General features: G+C 38.0%; 1 protein-coding gene across 6 annotated transcripts in view; it reads left to right on the forward strand.

Moving 5' to 3' along the window:
* The window catches only part of AFF2 (AF4/FMR2 family member 2), a 559,096-nt gene that overhangs the window by 210,511 nt on the left and 327,225 nt on the right, over positions 1–21,360 (forward strand). For 5 of the 6 annotated variants that reach the window (XM_031945005.1, XM_031945002.1, XM_023506974.2 and 2 more), the window contains exon 2: positions 15,656–15,776. In XM_031945005.1, coding sequence (XP_031800865.1) covers positions 15,656–15,776 — 121 coding nt within the window. Of the gene's footprint in view, positions 1–15,655; positions 15,777–18,201; positions 18,390–21,360 lie in introns of those variants that run through there. The other variant, XM_023506975.2, reaches the window with a different exon arrangement.

Consider the following 21,360-nt stretch of genomic DNA (forward strand, 5'->3'; position numbering starts at 1 on the left):
GGGCTGTGCACACACACCAAAATAATTGCAATGCAAAGTAGAGAGTGATGATGGGAAAGGGGATATTGAAAGTATTCTGAAGAACTTCAACGAGGGAGAGATATCTTGAATCAGGGAAGAAGACATGGGCGACATGCCACCGGAGTGAACCTGAAAGGAAAAAAAAGAGAATTTCGCCAAAGATGAGGATTGTGTTATTTCCAGGCATGCAGAACTCCAGAGTAGCTTGTGCAAATGTATGGAGGCAGAAGAGTACAGGATAAGTTTGAGGAATAAATTTCATTTTTCCTGAAACTAGAAATTAGTGGAAGTAGAAGGGGGAACGGGACAAATGTATGGTGGAAAAAAGCCTGGAAAGGTAGATGATGGTCAGATTGCAGCACCTTTAAATGTCGAACTGAAGGAGTTATGTCTTCTAAGAGGTGGTAGAAAATTATCAGGAAGACTTTGAACAGGGGAATGAAATGGCCAAACTTGGGAAATAGGGAGAACATTTTTGCATCAGTGTGGACAATGTCTCCGAGAGGGAAGAGCCATACTAACTAGGAGGCTTTTTCAATATAGGCAAAAGGTGATAAGCCTGAATTAGGATGGCGGCCTTAATTGTGGAAAGAAGGAAACAGATTCAAGATGAGGCAGTGGTAGAATGCATAGCACTTAGCCATGGCTCTTGGCAATGGAAATTGAGGAGCAGAGAACGATCTAAAAGGTTGGCACAGATGGAAACAGCTCCTACAAATGCTATGAAAACTGGGGATGTTGCTCTTGTAATTTTCCCATCTCCTCTCTGGGACCAACCTTGGTCATTGCTATTATACAGCATTTAATTTCAATTTGAGTTGTTATGGTTACATTACATCACATCACATCACATCACATCACATCACATCATATCACAGTTGCTATAATAATGGCAACAACCCATTGTTGCCATGGTCATTGTTTTACTGATTTTGCTTACTTGATTTTTCATTGGCTTGTACAAGTTTTCCCATGTGTTTATCATATTCACTCTTTCTTATAACCCAGTGATATCTCTTTTGCTTCTTTCATGTTGATGCTTTGTCATGGGATCTCTAGGTCAAAAGGTATGGATGTTTTAGTCAGTATTTTAACATTATTCCAAATTGCTTTCTAGAAAGGAGGGGAAAAATTGCATAATTTGTTCTTTCAGTGTGGTTCTTAAACAGTCACGATAGGTTCCTCAGTCATTTCATAAATGAATGATACCATCAGAATGTATCAGTTGCAACATATTCACAAGTCTTTCTGACAGTGGGACCTTCTCATGAGTGAATGGCCTGATAATGCTGGTTATTATAATGTTTAGTTGTAATATTGATATTATATAATAAATTTAACTATAATAATTATTGTTTTATAGAATAAATTAATTACAATATTAACAATTCTATTATAGGATAAATTGAATTATAATATTAGCAATTCTGTTATATAAGAACCTTAATTATTAATAATTATTAATAATAATATAATTAATTATAATAAATATTTAATAAAATTAATAAATAATAAATAAGTATTAATAAATAATTCTTAGCTTCCTTGATTTTTTAATAGCTTCTGTGTAGTTCACTAACCATCTTTTCAGTGGAACCATATCTATTATTGAATGATTGAGCTCCGAGTTTTACCTGTTATTTACCTGTGCAGAGTTCCTTATGCTTTCCTTGCTGACATCATGGAAGCGGCACTGACTAAACTTATTTCAGAGCCAGTTTTGATCACTGAGTGTCAATTAGCAGATTGAGAGACAGTGTTCAGTGATACAAAACCCAGTAGATGTTCGTTTCTGAAGCATTGCCTCATCTGTGTGTACTTTCTATCCCTAGAATTAGCTAGGCCATCCATCTTGAGTTGTATAAGGGGCCTTGTCTTCCCCAAGTGATAATGTCTGGGTGATAGAAGTTCTTCTGTCACCTGCTGTTATTTACAGATCCCAAACTAAAAAATCTTTAAGCTCATGAAAAAAGAGAGGGTGAGATCGAAGATATGACCCCCACGGCCTCCCATCATCATGGCCTTAGATGAGGTTGTTCTTAAGTCCCAGAAGAAATTTGTAGGAATTCTCAGCGTTCTGACATTTCATTTTTTTATTTGATGGCAAACTTATTCCAGTTAATCCTATTTAGTAGCTATTGCTGAGTGACCATATTGAACTAACTTAAGTGTTGAATATGTAATCTTTTCCAGATTGTCACTAAACTCAGGCTAAAAGAATGCTCTCAAACAAGGAATAAGAGGGCTGTAGACTGAGGGTCACAGAGGAACACACAGCTAGTTGAATAATTCAGTAACTGCTTATGGCTATCAGTGATGATGATAATTCAGACCATAATTCAGGGATGTCTACTACAGGATGGTTCAAGTGAGTTGTCTGAATTTTAAAAGGTCTGTAGTTGTATGTTTGGTTTTTATGCCTTAGTGTACTATTGTGCACATTAGAGGATAGCAACAGGATATGATAGGACAAATCAAATACCTGGGTTGGACTGCATCATCCTGATGGCTCTTTTTTGAGTCACTGCTTGTATTTCATGCTCTATGGTACTGAATTTTGATTAGGAAAAAATATGAGAAAGTCCTATTCATCAGAAAAGGAACACGGGTTAACATTAGTGCTTGTGGATTTATAGTCATTTAAAATTTTGTGTAAATCTATTAATTCAAACTATTTCCACCTTCCTAAAAAGTCAGAGTAGTAAATATGTAGAGGGAATGGTATGGGGTAATGGAGAAAGGTTCTTCGCCCCAATCAGTAAATTTTAAATTCAAATCCTACTTTTGATACTAGCCATGATTATGGGTAAATCACTTAACCTTTCACTGTCCCCAGTCAGGTTTCTAAAACAAGAAATCCTAGTTGAGTCTGCTCAACTAGATCTAAATAGGTGGAGGATTTTCCAGTGGAGACATTTTTTGTTCTGCTGAAATGCTAAGTCCAGGCCTACCTTCTCCCTCTCTGCCTCCCCTCCCTCTATGGGTAATTAAATCGAGTTCATGGAGGTGGGGCATAGGGATTGTAAAACTGAGGGGGCTTTGAATAAAGATGTGGACACTAAAGTGATCTTTTTTTCTTGTTGAAAGAAAGATTTCAACAAGTTGGTTCTTGATATAGAATATGTATCATATGAAGAAGGTAGGATAAATGGGCTCACATTTACATGAGACCATTCCAATTCTAAATGACTATTTTGAACTAGTCATTAGTGTTTTCCCCCATATGAGCATGTGTGATGACAAGTGTTTGGGGCAATTGCACCTACCCAAACCGACTACTCAGGAGTCGCTCCAAATGATGCACAGAATTTATTAGAATCTCGAGAAGCGGACCATCCTGGCCTGTGGGCCCAAAAGGACAGAAAGGATACCCACAAGAGGAGAGTTATTCACTTGAAGATGCTTACAACTTTTATACATTTCAGACATAGAACCCTCAAATCTCACCCTCTATAGGTTGTGATTGGTTACATAAACCTTTATCTCCCTATTTGGTCAGTGGAATGCAGTGAAAAAGGTGATGTGCGGCTTTGTCCACTTAATTCCTTCTTTGAACAATGGAATACAGTCCAGGTCTCATCTAAAATCACGTGACTGGGGCGTATAGGCCTGAGCTACTTTAGTTAACAGTCTCTAATCAATGTGTACTTAATCTCTAAGTTCTTCACCTTTCCACACACAAGTATACATTCTATTATGGCAACAGGTAACTGTTTGGTCCCTTCTATGCCAAAGTTCTTTTACCTCATTCTGACATCATTTCACATCAGCCAATAGGATTGCCAGAGTGGGGTCAGCAAGGCTTTTTCTTAGTATCATAATTCCGCTGAATGTTCACTTTACTCTTCTCCTGCTGAGAGGAGTGGAGACTGAAATGGATAAGAATAATGATAAGGAAGAAGAGAAAAATAAAACCCTAAGTGTTAGTCTGGAAAAAAAGACAAATACCTGTAAAGCTAAAACGCTAGGCTATCAAATGCAGGCATCCTGGAAAAGCCAAGCAACTGGATCTGTATATGGTAGCAGATGGCTCCAGAAGGAGGAGGCTTTTTCAACCATGCAATCTGAGAAACAAGGACAAAGCCACATAGAAATGAAAAATGAAGTAGTCTTGAAGTCATGGTAATTATATCATCTTCATGGGGTATGAGTGGCAAGAGTACTGGGCTAACTGGGAGGAGACACAGATGGGAGGCCCCACTCAGATATAGGCTGGCAGCAGCTCAGAATCACAGAAAGCAGGAGCCTGTGGTCATGGGGCTGCTGGTGCTGTTGGTGACAATTTAGAGAACTGAGAACCCTAGAAGCCAAGCCAAGAAACCTAGTGTCTGTCAGTGATTCTAAGGCTCAGTTCAGCTGCCACTGGTACCTTCCTTGTTCCCCTCTTCCCTATTTCCCAGCCCTACTCCCAAATTATTAGGACTTTATTCTTCCTTAAATTACTATGTATTTATTTCTCTGTGTATTCATTTTATCTCTCTCCTAATAGAATGTATTTTTCTTGAAAGCAAGAGGCTTTCTTTTTATTAATATTATTGTTTCTCATAGCATGGCATCCAGCACATTTTCCCCTTCCTTTTTTTGGTAATGGATTTGGGCCTATGATTTCACCTGTGTTGGGAGCTTCTGATGCCAAAGCTCTTGTTAGCAGTGCTGATCTGTAACTGGTTTGTTCTTTATAATCTTAGCCAATAGCTGTGTATATTGAGGGGTAAAGTGATTAGCTCACACTCAAACAGCTAGTATGGATCAAGAGGCAAGACTCCAAGCCAGCTCTTAATTCTGAGGTTTACTTTCCACTCTGCCTCAGAATTGAGTGGCTCTTTGGAAGTCTGTCAGGGCCAAGAAGGAACCACAGAAGTACCAAGCAATGTGGAACTGAGGAGTTAAAAATCTGGGTCATCAGTGAAGAGGAAAAATCGTATCACTGAGAGTGGGCTAAAAACAAGGTTGTGATCTTTAACTCTGGAGAGAATCTCTCTATTCTCTGAATATTGAGGAAATTCCACAGAATTAGCCTGTAAGGCTGTATTTATCTGCTCTATAAAGGACACTAAGTAAAGTCCTAGGAATACAAAGATTAAAAAAAGCCCAGATTACATTCTACTAGCCAGGACTGTGTGTTTGATTGGAAGAAAAAGAGAGACTCAGGCTCTAGGCTGCAAACATTTGCCTGCAGGGAAAAATTGTTGAATACAAAGCTTTCTGTGAGGTAGAAAAGTAGAGATTGGCTCTTTACCTCTTTGCTCTTAGCTTTATTTATTTTTTCTGCTTTCTCTTTCTCTCTGAGCTTCTGGAAAGTGTAAGTTTTATCCCAGGAAGTGGTTGAAATGTAATGCTTGTTTCTAATTGCATTGCTTTCAATTAAGTGTAATGCAAAATATATTCTTCAAAATACTATTTCTGTAAAGGGATACAAAGCAGGCAGCACGGAAGGAAATGCTTCCTAACAATTCCTAACAAAGTGACTTTTGATTCATCTAGCCTAACATTTCCCATGATGTACCTGCCTATAAGTTAAACGAACAAGGGGGTAACATGTAGTCTTTTATTATTCCTTTCCCAGTTTTAAGTCAATCAGTTGTTCCATGTTTAGTTCTAAGTGTTGCTTCTTGACCCTCATACAGTTTCCCCAGGAAGAAAGTACGATGATCTAGTAGTTCTATCTCTTCAAGGACTTGTCACATTTTGTTATGATCCACACAGTCAAAAGCTTTAGTGTTGTCAATGAAGCAGAAATAGATGTTTTTCTCTAACTTCATTGCTTTCTCTATAATCCAATGAATGTTGGCAATTTGGTCTCTAGTTCCTCTGCCTCTTTGAAAACCAGCCTTCTCTTCTGGTAACTGTTATGGTTATGCTTAAGATTCTATAAGCTAGATTTATGCAATATGTAAACTGAAACCTAGCTTGCAGACTCTTAAGCATAACCTTGCTGTTATGTAAAATGAGTATAACGGTTCAACAATTTTAACAATCCTTGTCATTACCTTTCTTTAGGATTAGGATGCAAACTGATCTTTGCCACTTTTGGCCACTTTTGAGTTGATAAATGGAGAATCTGCCTACCTTAGTTGGGGAGACTATTCCTTTCATTTCTTTTTCTTTTTTTATTACTAGAGCTAACATTTCTAATTCCATATTCTAGAATACCCCTTTCACCCCAGCGAGACTGACTTTCTTATAGTCCTTATGACCAATCTACCAGGAGCTGGAGATGGTTTCATTCCATCTGATTGTTCAGAGACTTGGTTTCATGTAGTTTTCCAGGGAAACTGGGAGAGCTCGAGCAGCTTCCTGACTTCACTCTGCCGTTGTGGCTCTGCCCTGTCTTAAAAGTTTATATATTTCTATAATCTAACGTGATATTAACATAAAATTGCTCATTTATCTAATTCTTGAAGGTCTGCAATATATTCTACATGTATAATATTTTGATTGCAATCATTTGAACCATATAGTAACCCCAGGAGGTTGCCTATACTTATTATCTTCATTTTACAGATGGGAAAAGAGCTTCAGAGAAGTAGAGTAACTTGCCCATGCTAACATAACTATGTGGCAAAAGTGGTATTAGGACACAGGTAGGTCCTCAGTCCAAGTCTAGACTATACCTGCAGAGAATTCCTCTCACTAATGGCTTTAAGCAAAGGCTAGTTTTACATAGGGGATATGCCAGAGAGGATTGTTTTGCAGGCGAGGGACTATGGAATCATATATCAAGAATTGGAAGAGACCTTAGAGGCTGTCTGTTCCAACCCTCTCATTGACCACCCTGAGAAGCAGGCTAATATTATAGGTGAGAAAACTGTAGACGGAGATTAAGTGGCTTGTCCAAGATTACCCAGCTAATAAGTATCTGAAGCTGGATTTGAACTTGGATGGTCCTCATTCCAGGTCCATTGCTCTGTGCTTCTTAGCTTTGTTCACAATTTTCTCTCTCAGATGCCAATAATGATAAAACATTGGCATGTTGTGCTGCGTAAAGATCCAAAATTGTTGAAAGCATATACTTGTCATTGATTGATACATGGAGGTCGGTTTAGGAGAATAATTAGAGTTTTGTCTTGGAACGAATCCCGAATTGAGTAAGAATGCCAAGTGTCAGATTTTCCCCTCAGTCACTCTGTGACTCATGTATGTTTGTTACCCTCAGTTTCTTCATCTATAAAATGAGCCTGATCATAACAATCGGGCCTCTTCATCAAATTGTAGTGGGAATCAAATGAGGCAGATTTTTGAAAGCCCTTCTCTCCAAATGTAATAATGATGAGAGCTGATAAGGAGTCTGGGGAGGTTTACAAAGTGCTTTCCAGTCATTAACTCCCTGGCATCTTCCAACCTTGTGAAATAGGTGACGTTATCTTTTAACCATTTTTTATATTTGAGGAAATGGGTTCATAGCAGTTAGATTACTCAAGTTAGCATCTAAGGAGGGGCTAGAGTTCAGGCCTTCCCTTTATGGGGCTACATCAGCTTATGTTAAGATGCTATTACAGAATTTGGCTTTTGAAATCTTGACTCCTAATGACTGAAAATCTATAGCAAGGGTATGCCTAGAACCCAGGCCAATCTCTCCCTGCCTCTCTTCCTGTCTCTCTGCCTCCACCCACCAAAATCGTCATTTCCTATACAACACATCAGGACTTGCACAGAGAGTGGGTGGGGGCCATTCTTTATCCAAGCATGTATATTAATAGAGTATAGTCCAATTACTATTTAGCCTCACGTGCTTGGGACCTCAGTGCATCAACTCAAGCCTCAGCCCATTACACCTTCCTAACCTTATCACTGCTCGTCCCCCAGGATCCTTCACTATAAAGGAGGATTATAATCCATTTTATCCTGAGCTGATCTTCACTACATTGTCATGTTTTTAACCCATTCTTGCTTGAAGTGTCATTTTTGGTTGTGTGTAATTACCTGTGTTGATGACATAATATTAAATTCTAAATTTTCATATTGGGGTAATGATACTTCTGTCCTCTGCCCTGGATAGGCCACATCTGGAGCATTGTGTTCAATGAGGGGAGACATTTGGGAAGGATGTTGATAAATAAGTATGTGTTCACAGATAGCTGAGACAGTAGGATGATGAGAGGATCGGAGGTCATACCATATGAAGTTAAACAGAAAAATCAATTAGTTTAAGCTGGAGAACAAAAATTTTCTATAATCATGTATATGAAGGCCTGTCCTGTAGAGAGGGGAAAAGTCTCCGCATCCTAGATTTAGGTTTGATGTCATCTGTTGGAGTTTTTTAAGAGTGGAGTGAACTGCTTCTGGAGGTCTGGGCTCCTCTTGGTGAAGGCGAGCTTGAGAGGACCTTGTCATTCAGGCTTAGGGTAGGCAATGCAGTCCCTGAGAAGGGCTTTTCCAGGTCAGAGATTCTGTTTCTCTGTGCTCTAGCAATTAACTAAAGGTCTTATTTTTGTTCTTGGGTGAATCCCTTGCTGTAGCTTAGTTCTCTTTGATTTGTAGATTATATTTTATCATTTTGAAATCTTATTTCATCTTCTCATTTAAATATGAGAAGAGGATCACTTCTGAAGAAATGGTGGCACCTTTGTTAGACTGAGGGTTGTTTTGCCCTAAGCCCATGTTGCCAAACAATGGCAAATACCAAGTCTTCTCTGATTATTTTCTGAGGGTCTTAAAATTGTTGCCATTTCTGTTACATCTTCACTCAGTCACATGTATTGACTGTTCCATATGCAGAATTATAAAAGCAAGCATAAGATGTGGTCCCTGCCCCCAAGGTCTAGGAATAGAGTTTAATAGGAGAAACAGGTAAATCAAACTGTTTCATAATAAGCATTCATGGCAGAACAATGAACCAAGGTGCAAGACCAGTGAGTGCTGATTTCATACACCACTTTGTCTACCATTTCATAGAATATGGTAGAGCAAGGTATCATGGGTTGCCATAGCCTCAGAGGCTTGACTGCCTGAGTTCAGGTACTGCCTCTAATACACTTTACATGCTTCTGGGCAAAGTTAGTGCCTCCTACAACTTGAATACATAATAGCTTGAGGATCTGCATGAGAGAAGAGAGGTTTCTTGCTGCCTATATCCAAGGAATCTCTTATCTGCATCCAAAGAAGGTGTGTGTGGGTGTGTCTAGGTATGTTCGTAGTCAATATGACTACAAAGACATGAAATGAAGCCATAGTTTTTTTTTTTTTGTTGTTGTTGTTGTTGTTGTTTTTTTGTTTTTAATCTTTAAAAAAAAAGTTTGCCTTTTGTTTTTTCATTCCTGGATGTTCCTGGAATATGCAATATATTTATGGATATCACTTTGATTTTTTGAAAAACATGAATGAGGTAGATCATGGATCATAGGTCTTAGAGAGCAGGTACCTCTCAAATGGAGAAAGTAAGTTCCAGAAAAATTAGTAAGTAAGCAGGCCAGTAAATAGCAGGCCTGCGATTTTCAAATATATTGTCTTCTCACTCCAAATGCAGAGCTAGGGCACCACTCTGCCAATTAGGGCCTAATGCCCCTGTCTCTTGCCTGAAAATTCACACTCTTCCCATTTTGGCCATATGTTCACACTGCCTCTGGAGTTATTTTGGCTTGCTTGCTAGCCAGGTTTCTTAAAGTGTGGTTCGCGACCTCATATGGGATTTTGTAACTGAATGTGGGGGTCGTAAATGTTTGATTTGTACATCTATTTAATGTACCTATACATCCGGGATCATGTAAAAATTTCTCAGGTGAAAAGAGGTCCCGAGTAGAAGAATTTTAAGAAGTATTTGTACTCAAGAACTAGATGATTCTTTTATAACCCAGAGGTCAGTTAGAAGCTAGAACAAGGGAAAAATTCAAATGATGATTTTAAAATGGAAAAAAAAAATATGACTTAGATCTCTAGAACATGTAGTAAAGATAAATATTTGCCACATTTATAGAAAACATCAAATCATTCACAGCCTTTGCAAAATCATAAACTCTACCAGTATAGATTGAGTAGTTTGTAAACTTCAATTGAACCATGCATGTGACTGTTTTCTCTTTGTCTCCTGGGAGAATTAAATATATATATATATATATATATATATTACGTTATCATAGAGATAATAGCTAAAATAGAGGTGTTTAGTGCTACTGGCATTGAATTATTTACCTTGTTACATATTGTTAATATCATAATTGCTTTATTAGTTAAAAGGCAAGAGTCATTTTAAATTACCAGTATTTTTTAATATTTCCATAAGTAGCTTTGTAACATAACCAGCATTAAGTGGAGCAAAAAAAAGGTCATTAAAATTCATAAAGTATGCAATGTAGACATTTCCGCCCCCCCCAGATAAAATATGCTGTAATAGTCCCTTGAGGTTCTGATCATCTTGCATAAGGAAAGTAATAGTCTTCACATTAAAATATAGATTAGGTTCCCAATGCTTTTCCCTATTGGCATTTTTCTAATAAAATATAATCCTTTGTCTAGTTGACCCCTAAAATGCATTTGGGAGACACATTTTCGCTTGAGCGAGATGGATTCATAAAGAGCAGAATACTATAGCACTGCACTCCCTGAGATGGCAGGGTGAACCTTAGACATCATTTTGTTGCACCCTGCAAATCTTACAGGGCAGGAAATCAAGACTGGAGAGAAACAGCCTGATGTTAAATGGAAATCAACCAATCAATCAACAAGCATTTCTGCGGACCCGTTGTGTATAGAAAATGCAAAGACAAAAATGAAACAGTGAAGAAGCTTAAATTCTACTGGAGAGATATGTACATATATAAGTATATACTATAGGTCAGGGTAAATAGAAGGTAGTTTTCAGGAGAAGGTATTCTCACATGGGTAGGACTGAGATAGAGATTCTCTAGAAAGTGAATGCTAAGGTTGAATTTGGAAGGAAACCAAGGATTCCAGAAGATACCAGAGAGAAAGGAAAGAGACAGAGAGGCAGACAGGAGACTTGAGTTCTTGTCCTGACTTTATTGTTACCTTCCTTGAACTTGCTTTCCTCATATGAAGGTATGGACTCCTTTAAAGGAATTGGACTTGATCCCAAATATTTCTTCAGACTCTGACAGTCAATGTTTTGAATATCCAATTTACTGATCAACCAGCAATTTTAGGTGAGCTATCATTAGTAAAATAATGAAGGGAAAATAACTTAATTATTAAATGGCCACTTAGATTTACTGTGGTACTGAGATTTGTGTGACTTCTGATAATGAAAAGGAGGACCATCTATCTATAAGATAAGGTACAAGATTACAATAAGGGGCTAGGATCACTGAGATCTGGAAAAATATGAAAGAGAGATCACCAGAGATAGACAACATCATTGATAAGAAGTCATCTTAGCTCTGGACTCATGTTCAGTATTAGGTTCTACTGGGCTACCTTTAGGGCAAATCTGATCTCATTGTATGCCTTCCTTTCCCCATTTTTGCAGTGAGAGGACTTGATTAGTTTATGACTAACACCCCTTCCTGCTCTCTCAGGTGATGGAAATTTATTATCATTATTTTTATTATTGTCATCATTATATTATAGTATACATTTATTATATAATGGAAGCCTTTTTTTCAAAATAACAAATTGCTGAAAATAAATGCTTCGGAGGTCTATGTATTCCTGCTGCCTTTCTCTCCCATGTGGTACGATGTGTATCCACAAAAAGCAACACCTCTGAAAAAAAGATGACCAGAAGGTAGAAACCGAGGACCTCTAGTGAAGTGGAAGTTGGCTTGGCTTTCCTAATTTTGGTCTGTAATTACCATGAAAGATCTCAGTATATCCGATCCAAAAGAAAAGTTCTCAGTGCATCTCAAGATTATGCAAGGAATTGTTGAATCCTTTTCTCCAGCCAGGAAAACCCCAATAAGCTTGTTTCCTCAACCTCTCAAGTTTTTCATACTGTTCATTCCCAGACCCTATTCTTGTCAGCCTGATAGTCTGATTATTAACTCTCATTTCTGATCTGAACATTTCTTTGTGGTTCTAAGGCCTTTCTTTTTCCTTTTGAAACCAAGCATGCCGTGTCAGATCATCACGGGACATACACATGCTTTCCTGTGGTTTCGGCAGCGCATACAGGTTCAAACCCAGCCTGCTGCTGGATTGTAGGAACTTTAATTGAGTAGATAAAGAGGTCCTCCTAATTATAAACTGCAGTAGGTATAACAAGAGGCTAAATACATAGCTGTGGTTTTAATTAGCTGGTGCTTCAAATTCGGAATTGTGGCTTCAGTCAGAAATCAGTGACTTTCTCCCCTGGAAAAGCCTCATCACTGTGCAGTTCAGGCCTCATTATAGCTCACCATGTGAAGCTTTCATTACAGCCTCATGCTGGGCAAAAAAAGGGAAAAAAAAGTTGTAGATGTTTGGTTATCTTCCAAGAGCAGCAGAACTCTATGGAGATTCAATTCATTCTCACCAGAGATATGAGAATTAACTGCTCTTTGTTATATGGAGAAGGGGAAAAAATGTCGCAGTCAATTTTGCTTGCACCAGATAACATCGGTGTGCATGGGCTCTTCTGATTGTCATCTGGAATGTGGTAGTTAATTAACAGATGCAAAATGGGGCCCACAGTTTCTGAACCAATCAAATATGGGCGGACAACACCTCCGTGGTCCTTCTTGCTTCCCTCATCAAGGGTTGTCCATGCTAGACCAGGTACCAAGTCTTCTTTTGCTCTTTCATTTTTTTCCTTCGAGGTTTTAATTATCTCTCTTCTCTCTGAGGAAAAGGAACGTGGTTATACCCCGAAAGACCAAAGTGCTTCACTCTGTTTCATGAGAGAATTAAATGTGATCTATCAGCATGTCACCAGTGTCTGTCAGGTACACAAAATGAACAGACAGCTTGGAAAGTGACATCTTGTGCTCATTACTCAGGAGCAATGTGACTTTTTGTTGTTGTTGCTGGAGATCTGAATTTTCTGTCCCTATAGTATTCTAATCTAGGGGTTCTGAACCTCTGCAATGGCTCTTCTTCTGAAGGATGGAATCATGAACAGGATGCTGGGCTTAGAATAAGGAAACACATGGGTTCGTTCTTGCCTTCAGATTTATTAGTCATGTAATCTTGACCACTCAGTTTCCTCAGCTGGAAAATGAGAGGTGACTTTCTAAGCTCCCTTCAAGCTCTCTATATATGATCCCATAAATCCTGTTACCTTGGATCCACTTCTGAGCCTCAGTTTCTTTGTCTGTAGTCGGGTAGTTCTCAAATCTCTAGGTAGTCAATAAATATTAGTTATTTCTGTGGTTGGGGATTGCTTTTTCTCCTGCTCTCCTCTAACCCCCGAAGTCTCTGGATATGAATAACATTGAATGATGTTGAAGGCTATTCATGAGTATTACACATTTGCACAGATTGTTGATGTGACTCTACCTTAGTGGTTTCCCACCCGCCTCTTCCATGGATGGGAGTGTATGGTAAAATGCCCAGAAATTGGGCCATTGGTATTTTGTTTCTTTTCAGAGGTTTCAAAACTGTACCCGATGATAATGATTAAGCTCCCATGTGATGTAATTGCTTCTAAGAAGTTCAGCAAGATCCAGTATCTAGACTTGAGATGAGCTCTGATTGATAGTCTTACTTAGGGCTCCCTTCCACCTGGAGGTATGGATTCAGAGGGCTTGGCTTGGGTAGGATGGACGGCCTTTGGAACACTACCTTTTGTAGCTTAGTTATAATTAGCTCCACCTGTCTCTGATGTCTTTTTCATACCATGAAATCTTCCTGTGGATGCAGGAAGTTTGGCTATTTTCCCCCCAATGACAAAATAAAGGAATATTTTATTCCTTTTTGAATCATTTGTATATAACCATATAAAAGGAAAATATAGACATAAAATACAGGGAAACGGATAAGGAAAGAATGGGAGCCTCACAGGGTTAGGGGGTAACTGATAATTATCTTATTAATGACAACAATAATACTTTACAAAAAGTCCTTTATGTATTTTATCTATTTCAATTCTTCCAATTCGCCTTGTAAAATAGATGCTTATACTATTCCCATTTTGCAAAGGAGGAAATGGAGGTAAAGAGATAAATTGATTTGACCAAGGGTCACAGAGTTAGTAAGAATCATTATGTAGACTCAATCTAAGAATATATACAACTTTGTATGGAACCAGAGACTCATCAAAAGATCTGAGACTGGGAAATTCTTTTGATTAATTTGACAAATTAAGAATACAGAAACCCAGAAGTTCCAATATCTTTATTATAGGATAGTATTGAGATGAAAAGATCTCCAGCAAAAATAGTTCCTCAGGGCCATCCCCAGCTCATCGAACATTTCTTAGAACAAAACCTTCACAAAAGTAGCCAAACAACCTGCCACGGGAACAGCTTCTTATAGAATATGATATATCCACATCAATTAATTTCCTTTAAATTCACTAGGGATTTCTTACATGCACACCAGGTGCCAGGCACTGGACCAGGGCCTGGGGAGACATCCAATTACAATACTGTTCTTCCCTGGAAGCCCAGGGAAAAAAAAGCCCATCATATACATAGAAAGGGAAAAACAGAATAAATAGGAAACAGTTTCAGGGTGAACAGCAAGGCCCTGGGTTATTTAGTCCCCCTTACCTGGGTTAGTTAGTCCTCCTTACCTAGGAGGCTCTTTGATATCCCTCTCCTTCGCCTTCTCCCTGTCTCTCTCCTTCTCCCTCTCCCTCTCTCTTTCTCTAAATGAGGAGGAAGGTATGTTTCTTAATCTGTTCTCAATGACCATTGTTCTCATTATTTTGGTTTTTATAATTAGTTGTTTGTGCTAAGGTTAAAACTAATAGCGCCCCCCCAACCTTAAAAATTCCCTTGATAACTAGCTTAAGAATTTCAGATATTATAAGTTGCTTGAAATGGACTTTCTCATTGAAAGAAAAATAATAATAAAAAATAGTAGTTATATTTTTAACCAGTAAAACTTTCCCTTTATGTATATCCTGAACATTTAAATCTATCTTCAAAGGCTTCTAGCTTTTTTGTTCTTTTAGTATGAAATCCCTAAATTCGAGGAGGGGCCAAGAAACATTTAGGCTTTAGAAAGTTCTTGTCCCTTAAAAGCATTTGACTGTTTTAAATATAGAAATATTCACTTGCCTGTTACTGGTTGTTACTTCTAAGCCAAACTTGTGGCTTTATTCCGAATGTCCCCAAAAGACTTTTAGGTTGGTCTGAAGAAAAGAGTGGGAAGAGGAAAAATGAAGGTGCTGATATTAAAGCTGTTTCTGTGTAATCCTCCCCTATCTCAACTCCCCCTTCCCCCAAAATGCTTCACTTGTTCTGTAGTTTGAACCTGTAAGAAAGAGGAGAATCAGGGTATGATGGAGCAGAAATTCAGCCAGCATCTCCCTTTTCTGGAGGAATCCCAGTATCATGCTGCCAGGCAAAAGAGAGACCATATCCATATTGAAATAGGCTAATTTCTTGTATGCAAAATTATGTGTTTTTTTTATTCTGAGGAGTGTCTAGGACCCTAAAACTAGTGGGAAAAATAGAAACGGATTATATTCTTTTTGTGCAGTATCATTTGTGGGAGCCTGGTTGTACTTTTTTTTTTTTTGGTGCTCGTTAATAACTAGAGAAACTTAAATGACTCCCTTAGTCATGAGTCTTTTGTCATTTTCTTTTTCTTGCAGCCACTATGAACAGGATCGGAATGCACTTAAAAGAAAAGAATGGGAACGGAGAACTCAAGAAGTCCAGCAAGATGAAGATCTCTTTGCATCAGGTTTCAGTCTTTTTGGGGAACCCTACAAGGTAGCTAAATGTGCATGCAATTGACATTTTTATACATATGAAATTGCTTGTTATATGTTTTTATGGCTAATCAATGTTTAATCTATTTTAAAACAGCCAAATCATTGCCAGGAGAAATCTATTTCATAAATGAAATAAATATGGTAACTATTTTGAACATGTGAGTTTCTGAAGTCTTCAGAACAAATTTTCTTATTCTTTGAGAAGAATATTAAGATTTTGAAAGCAACTTGTGAGACTTATTGTCTCAGAGGTACCATTTGCTGTCTGAGCTCTCCATTACCAAGGTATTGTCCCTCTTTCACAATTTCTGTTGCTTTGATTTTTAGGGAGGCAGCCTGTGAAGACTGTATAAAAATGTAAATGGCTAGGTCTGTTTCTCCTCCCAGTCATTGAAGTCCATGGAGAGACAACCCTTTTCACTTTCCAGCTCATGTTGTTAGCAGCTGTTGGGAACTTTGAAAATCTCTGGTCAAGGGGAGAGGCCCAATCAATTCTTGTGCTGGTTAATAGTTACTTTGGATAGGGGATGGCCTTAAGCAGATGGACTGCTGTAGATAGGTGGATTTCATGGTTGGTTTTATTCTGGTAAATAGGTATTTCTAATAATTGTTCCATTGATATTATTACAACTAATGGAATTGACTTTGGCTGCTTATCCCAACCTACTTTAGGTGTTTCCAACTTGTTTTTGGAGGGAGTGGGGAGATGTGTATGTGGGTATGTGGTAGGAGTCTTTGTCTAAATGGTATTTTTCTAAAATGAAAAAACAAAATATGCTCATAGAAAATTGTTCAGTGTTTTGATGCAAAAGAATTTTGCTCTCTTGGGACAGTGAAAAGAGCTATTGGATTTGGATAGTCAAATGTGCCTCTTAGGCTTCTGTGTGATTAGCAAGTCCCTTCCCTTCTCTGGGCTTCAGTGTTTTTCTTTGAAAAATAAAGGGCTTGGACTAGATGGTATCTATGGTTCCCGACTTCCTGATCTCAACCCGTGGGATTAGGAGAATGGTGACTTTGGGCCAAAAAGAAGTTTGTCATGAAGGCAAAGGTTCAGACCCTATTCTTGGGTCAGATATCAAGCTGTTTATTTGATGGAGACTTGTCAAATTTACTGGCTGTGTAAGCAATTCTTGATTTGGACTTAAAGTTCATTCTGGAAAGCTGAATGAAGAAGGTACTCAAGTTCAGCTAAGTTAGCTGATTTTAATATGTTTATGATGAAATCCTTTCACAATTTTTCCCCTCCTCTACTTGCAGGGGATATATGTGTACTGTTGTGCATATTTGTGTATGTATATATATATGTGTGTGTGTATAGATGTATCACAGCATCTATTTGGAGAAAACACAACAGGTATGTCCATAGAGCAATTGGTTGTCATGTGCCGTCTTCAAATGAGATGATGAAATGATGAACAACAATACAATGTGATATAAAAGAAATACTGTCAAAATTAAGTCTTGTTTACCAGAATTTGGAAACAGGTGTGGGAGCGAGGGAAGAAGTCTTTGGATCTTGGAAATTCTTAAGAAAATATTAGTTCATAGAAAATGTATGGATATGTGCCTTTGAGTTCAATGTCTCTTATTGATATCATCAATGTTTTGGAAAGCCTTGATGGTGAAATGATGAACTAGGCAGGCATGCCATCAGAATCATATATAAGGCGACAGGGTATAGCTCTGAAAACACTAGGCTTGGAGTCATAGCCAAGGCACAGCCATTCTGAGCCTGTTGTCCTTGAATGTCAAATGATTGAGTTGGATGAGGTCATCTCTAAGGTCCTCTACTCAAGCTCTAAGTCTATGATGCTGTGATTTCTAAAATGGTGTGGACAACTTTGTAGTGGTGGCGGTGACATAATCCCAAGTAGGAAAAGACCCTTGTTTCTAGGCTAGGATTTGGAAGGGAAGATGATGTCTGAAATTCAGTCACTTGTGCCTTTCTCAAATGAATGATGGTCCCTTTCAGAAGCAGGTGACAAGTGGTTGCACTATGTATGGGGGAAGGTCAGTACCATAATACTGCAGTCCTAGAATTGTGTTTTTCACAGAAAGCCTCTGGCTATCTCCAGAGTTAAAACAACAACAACAACAACAACAACAACAACAACAACAACAACAACAACAAACAAAAAACAAAAAACAAAAAAAAACACCAGCCTGGGTGGTCTGAGTATTTGATCAGTAATACTCAGTTCATAAACTTACCTTTTTAGTGGTAAGCCCATGACCACAAAATTATGTTCATTCAGCACTCTTGTCTTCTTAGAATATTTCATTTGTGATATTTGTCAATACTGGTTGACTTTCCCTGAAGAGAAATTCCACTCTTCTCCTCTATAATCAAGCAGGAGATGGGGGGAACTCTTCCCAGGGTTGTTTTATAAGGACTGTGTGTGTGTATATGCACATGTGTATATCTTCCATTTTTATTTGAAAGCTCAGAACCACAGCCACAGAATCTCAGGAATTAGAAGGAACAGACCTGTGACAGCAAACCCAGCAAATGGGCACCTGAATATCTTTTTTGAATATCTCCATTGAGATGTCAGGAAGTCTATCACCTGTTCAAAAGCCTCCACTTCACTTTGGATTACCCTAATTGTTGGTATGTTTTTCACTGCATAAAGTCTAAACTCTTTTTGGACTTTCAACTGATTATGTCTTATAGAACCAGACTAAGTCTTTTCCCTCTTGTACGTGTTTTTCCGATACTAGTCTTTCCCAAGTCATCTCTTTTCCAGACTAAACACACTCCCCACCTTCTTCAAGCAGTGCTCACATAGCCTGACCTTGATACCCTTCCCCATCATGGTTCTAATAGTCTTGATAATCAAGAATATTATGATGCTGGTGATAGCTGAATAGTAGGAAGTTCATAGTAGAAGTGGAGAAATGAAAAAGAAGAGAAGGAGGAAGAATATTTGCAGACTAAAGTATATGAGACATAGGACTTTAGCAAGTTAGGAAGCACCATTTTTCTTTTTTATTTCTCCTTGCTTACTAGAGGTTTGAGGAATTCAGACTCATCGATTGGTAAGTAGAGGTTCTACACATTTAATTCTCTGAATTACTGCCCAAGTCCCTCTTTTTAGGTAAGAAATGTGATCTTATGAGCCCATCTATGGGGTATTTATAGTACTGTTAGTTGAAAGACACTGGGGCATTAGGGCAAAGGGAATAAGCATTTCCATAGCACCAGATTTGTGTTAGGAATTGTGCCAAGCACTTTTTCCTACAAGTATGATTTTATTTGATAATGGATCAAGAGTCAGTCTCAGAACCAGAACCCTGGATCCCAGGTCCTGCCTCTGACCCATACAGGAAAGGCATTGAACTTTTCAGTGCTCCAGACATGTGTCTGACACTATTGCACAGGATGTGTAAGCCTGCACTGGTTGAGAGAATTTTTTCATCAGGGAGTTCCCTTTATCAGTGAAATCATAGGTCTAGTTCCTCTCTCTATTGTACTGTAACGAAGTGAAGGATCCTTTATTTTTATTTTCTTTCTGACCTACTTTCTCACTAACTTCCCAGAACAAATGGTCATCCTTTACAAACCCATATTTTCTCCTCCATGCACTCCATACTTCCTATGAATTTTCTAAAAAGAACTGACCAGAAGATACATCAATGTCAAATTGAAGATTTCCCACTACTATCAGATATTTTGACAAACTCTAACTTAATCGAACAGCAAGAATGTTGGTGCCCCATACTCAGACTCCGAGGATGCAGAGAAAAAAAGTAAGCTAGTTCCTGTCCTCAACTTAAAATCTAGCCAAGGGAGATAACAGGTACGTTAATATGTAGATAAAATCCTTTGATAAGACTCAAATAGATTATCATCAAGGATGAAATTAATTATTTTCCTAAGGTCCCTGAAGTCACTTAGTCCACTTCTCTATCTTTAAAAGGACCGTGGTCTAAAAGGTCCAGACAGGTAGAAATCTGTTCTCTCTAAATATCTCCACTAGAAGGAGATTATACAGCCTTCCTCAGCTCTCATGTGCTTTCCTCTCCTGTCACATTTACTCTATTAAGGCTTCAAACTTTGTTCCAATGTGGTTCCATAAAGTGCTAATAACTCTAGAAGGTTTTAGATAGGTATAGAATGTGTATATATGTTGTGTATATATAATATATGTTATATTTGTATATAATATATGTTATATATGTATTACAATACATTTGTGTATATGGTGCTTATGTATATATGGTTGTGTGTGTGTGTGTGTGTGTGTGTGTGCACGCATGTGTGCATGTACATTGGAGGCTGGTAGATGATAAAAGGCGTACTTCTGGATCACAGGAACAAAGTCACAGAAGGCTACTTTCTGAAATTCCCACTAAGCTAACGGGACAAAAAATAGATATCTGACGCTTGCGGAAATAAGCTTTTCTAAAAGATGTATGCCAGGTGAGGACACAGTACTTCCCAACAGTACTACTGTTGGAGGAAGGCACTAAGATGCCAACCATGTTAAATATATGTGTGTATGTATACATATATCCATTATATATGTTTATTTTTATATGTGTATTTATATACATATATGCACACATATATACAGAATAAGATTATATATAACATATAATTTTATTCTTTTATTCTTTAAAATATGTAACATATATATTTTATTCTTTGGGTGTTAAACAAACACCCAAAATGAATATTTCCAGATGCAAAGTCGAACAGAAAAAAGATGGTTATATGTAAAATATTACAACTTGCTTTGCTATAAAAAGTGTAGAACAGATTTGATTTGTTACTTTAAAATCTGTCCTGGTTGTCTGTGTTTCCTTCTGAAATTCCTGTTGTTTCCTTCTGTACATTTTCTTTGAAATGCTTCAGGGAGTTTTGGATGGGAGGGGGGGGGAAGGCGAAGAATCATGAGTCAGCTGGGTAAAGAGCCAAACTTGAAGCCAGGAAGACCTGGGTTCAAGTTCTGCCTCTGCCACATACTAGTCTTTGAATAGCGAGTGAGTCACTTTACCTCTCGTTGCTCTAGGCTGAAAAGGTTTCAGAAAAAGTGCTCCAGGGCATTGATGGAGGGACTTTCCAAATGCCAGAGTTCCCCATGCCAGTGAAATCATGGGCTCATCACTTATTCCTATCTTATTGCTAGTTCTCTTTTCCCATCTTTCCTTACTACTATCACTTCTGCCACTGAAAAAGAAAAACAAATCTTTTCTAATAAATATGCATGGTCAAGCAAAACAAATCCACACACTGGCCATGCCTAAAAATGCAATTTTCAGAACATTTTGCATTTTAGCTCATTTTGCACCTAACTCCAGCACAGATTTTTCAGGAAGTAGGTAGTTTGTGTCACTTTTGATCTTCTGGAGTGATGATTAGTCATTGCATTAAATGGAGATCTTGAGTCTTTCAAAGTTGTTTTTCCTGCAATATTGTTATTGTATTAATGGTTCTCCCAGTTCTGCTCCTTTCCTTCTGAATCGATTCATACAAGTCTTCCCAGGTTTCTCTGAAACTATTCTCATGATTTCTTATGGGACAGTAATAATCTATTATATTCATATAATGTAATTTATTCAGCTATTCCCCAGTTGAT

This window comes from Sarcophilus harrisii, chromosome X (genome assembly GCF_902635505.1).
Source record: "Sarcophilus harrisii chromosome X, mSarHar1.11, whole genome shotgun sequence".
NCBI lineage: Eukaryota > Metazoa > Chordata > Mammalia > Dasyuromorphia > Dasyuridae > Sarcophilus > Sarcophilus harrisii.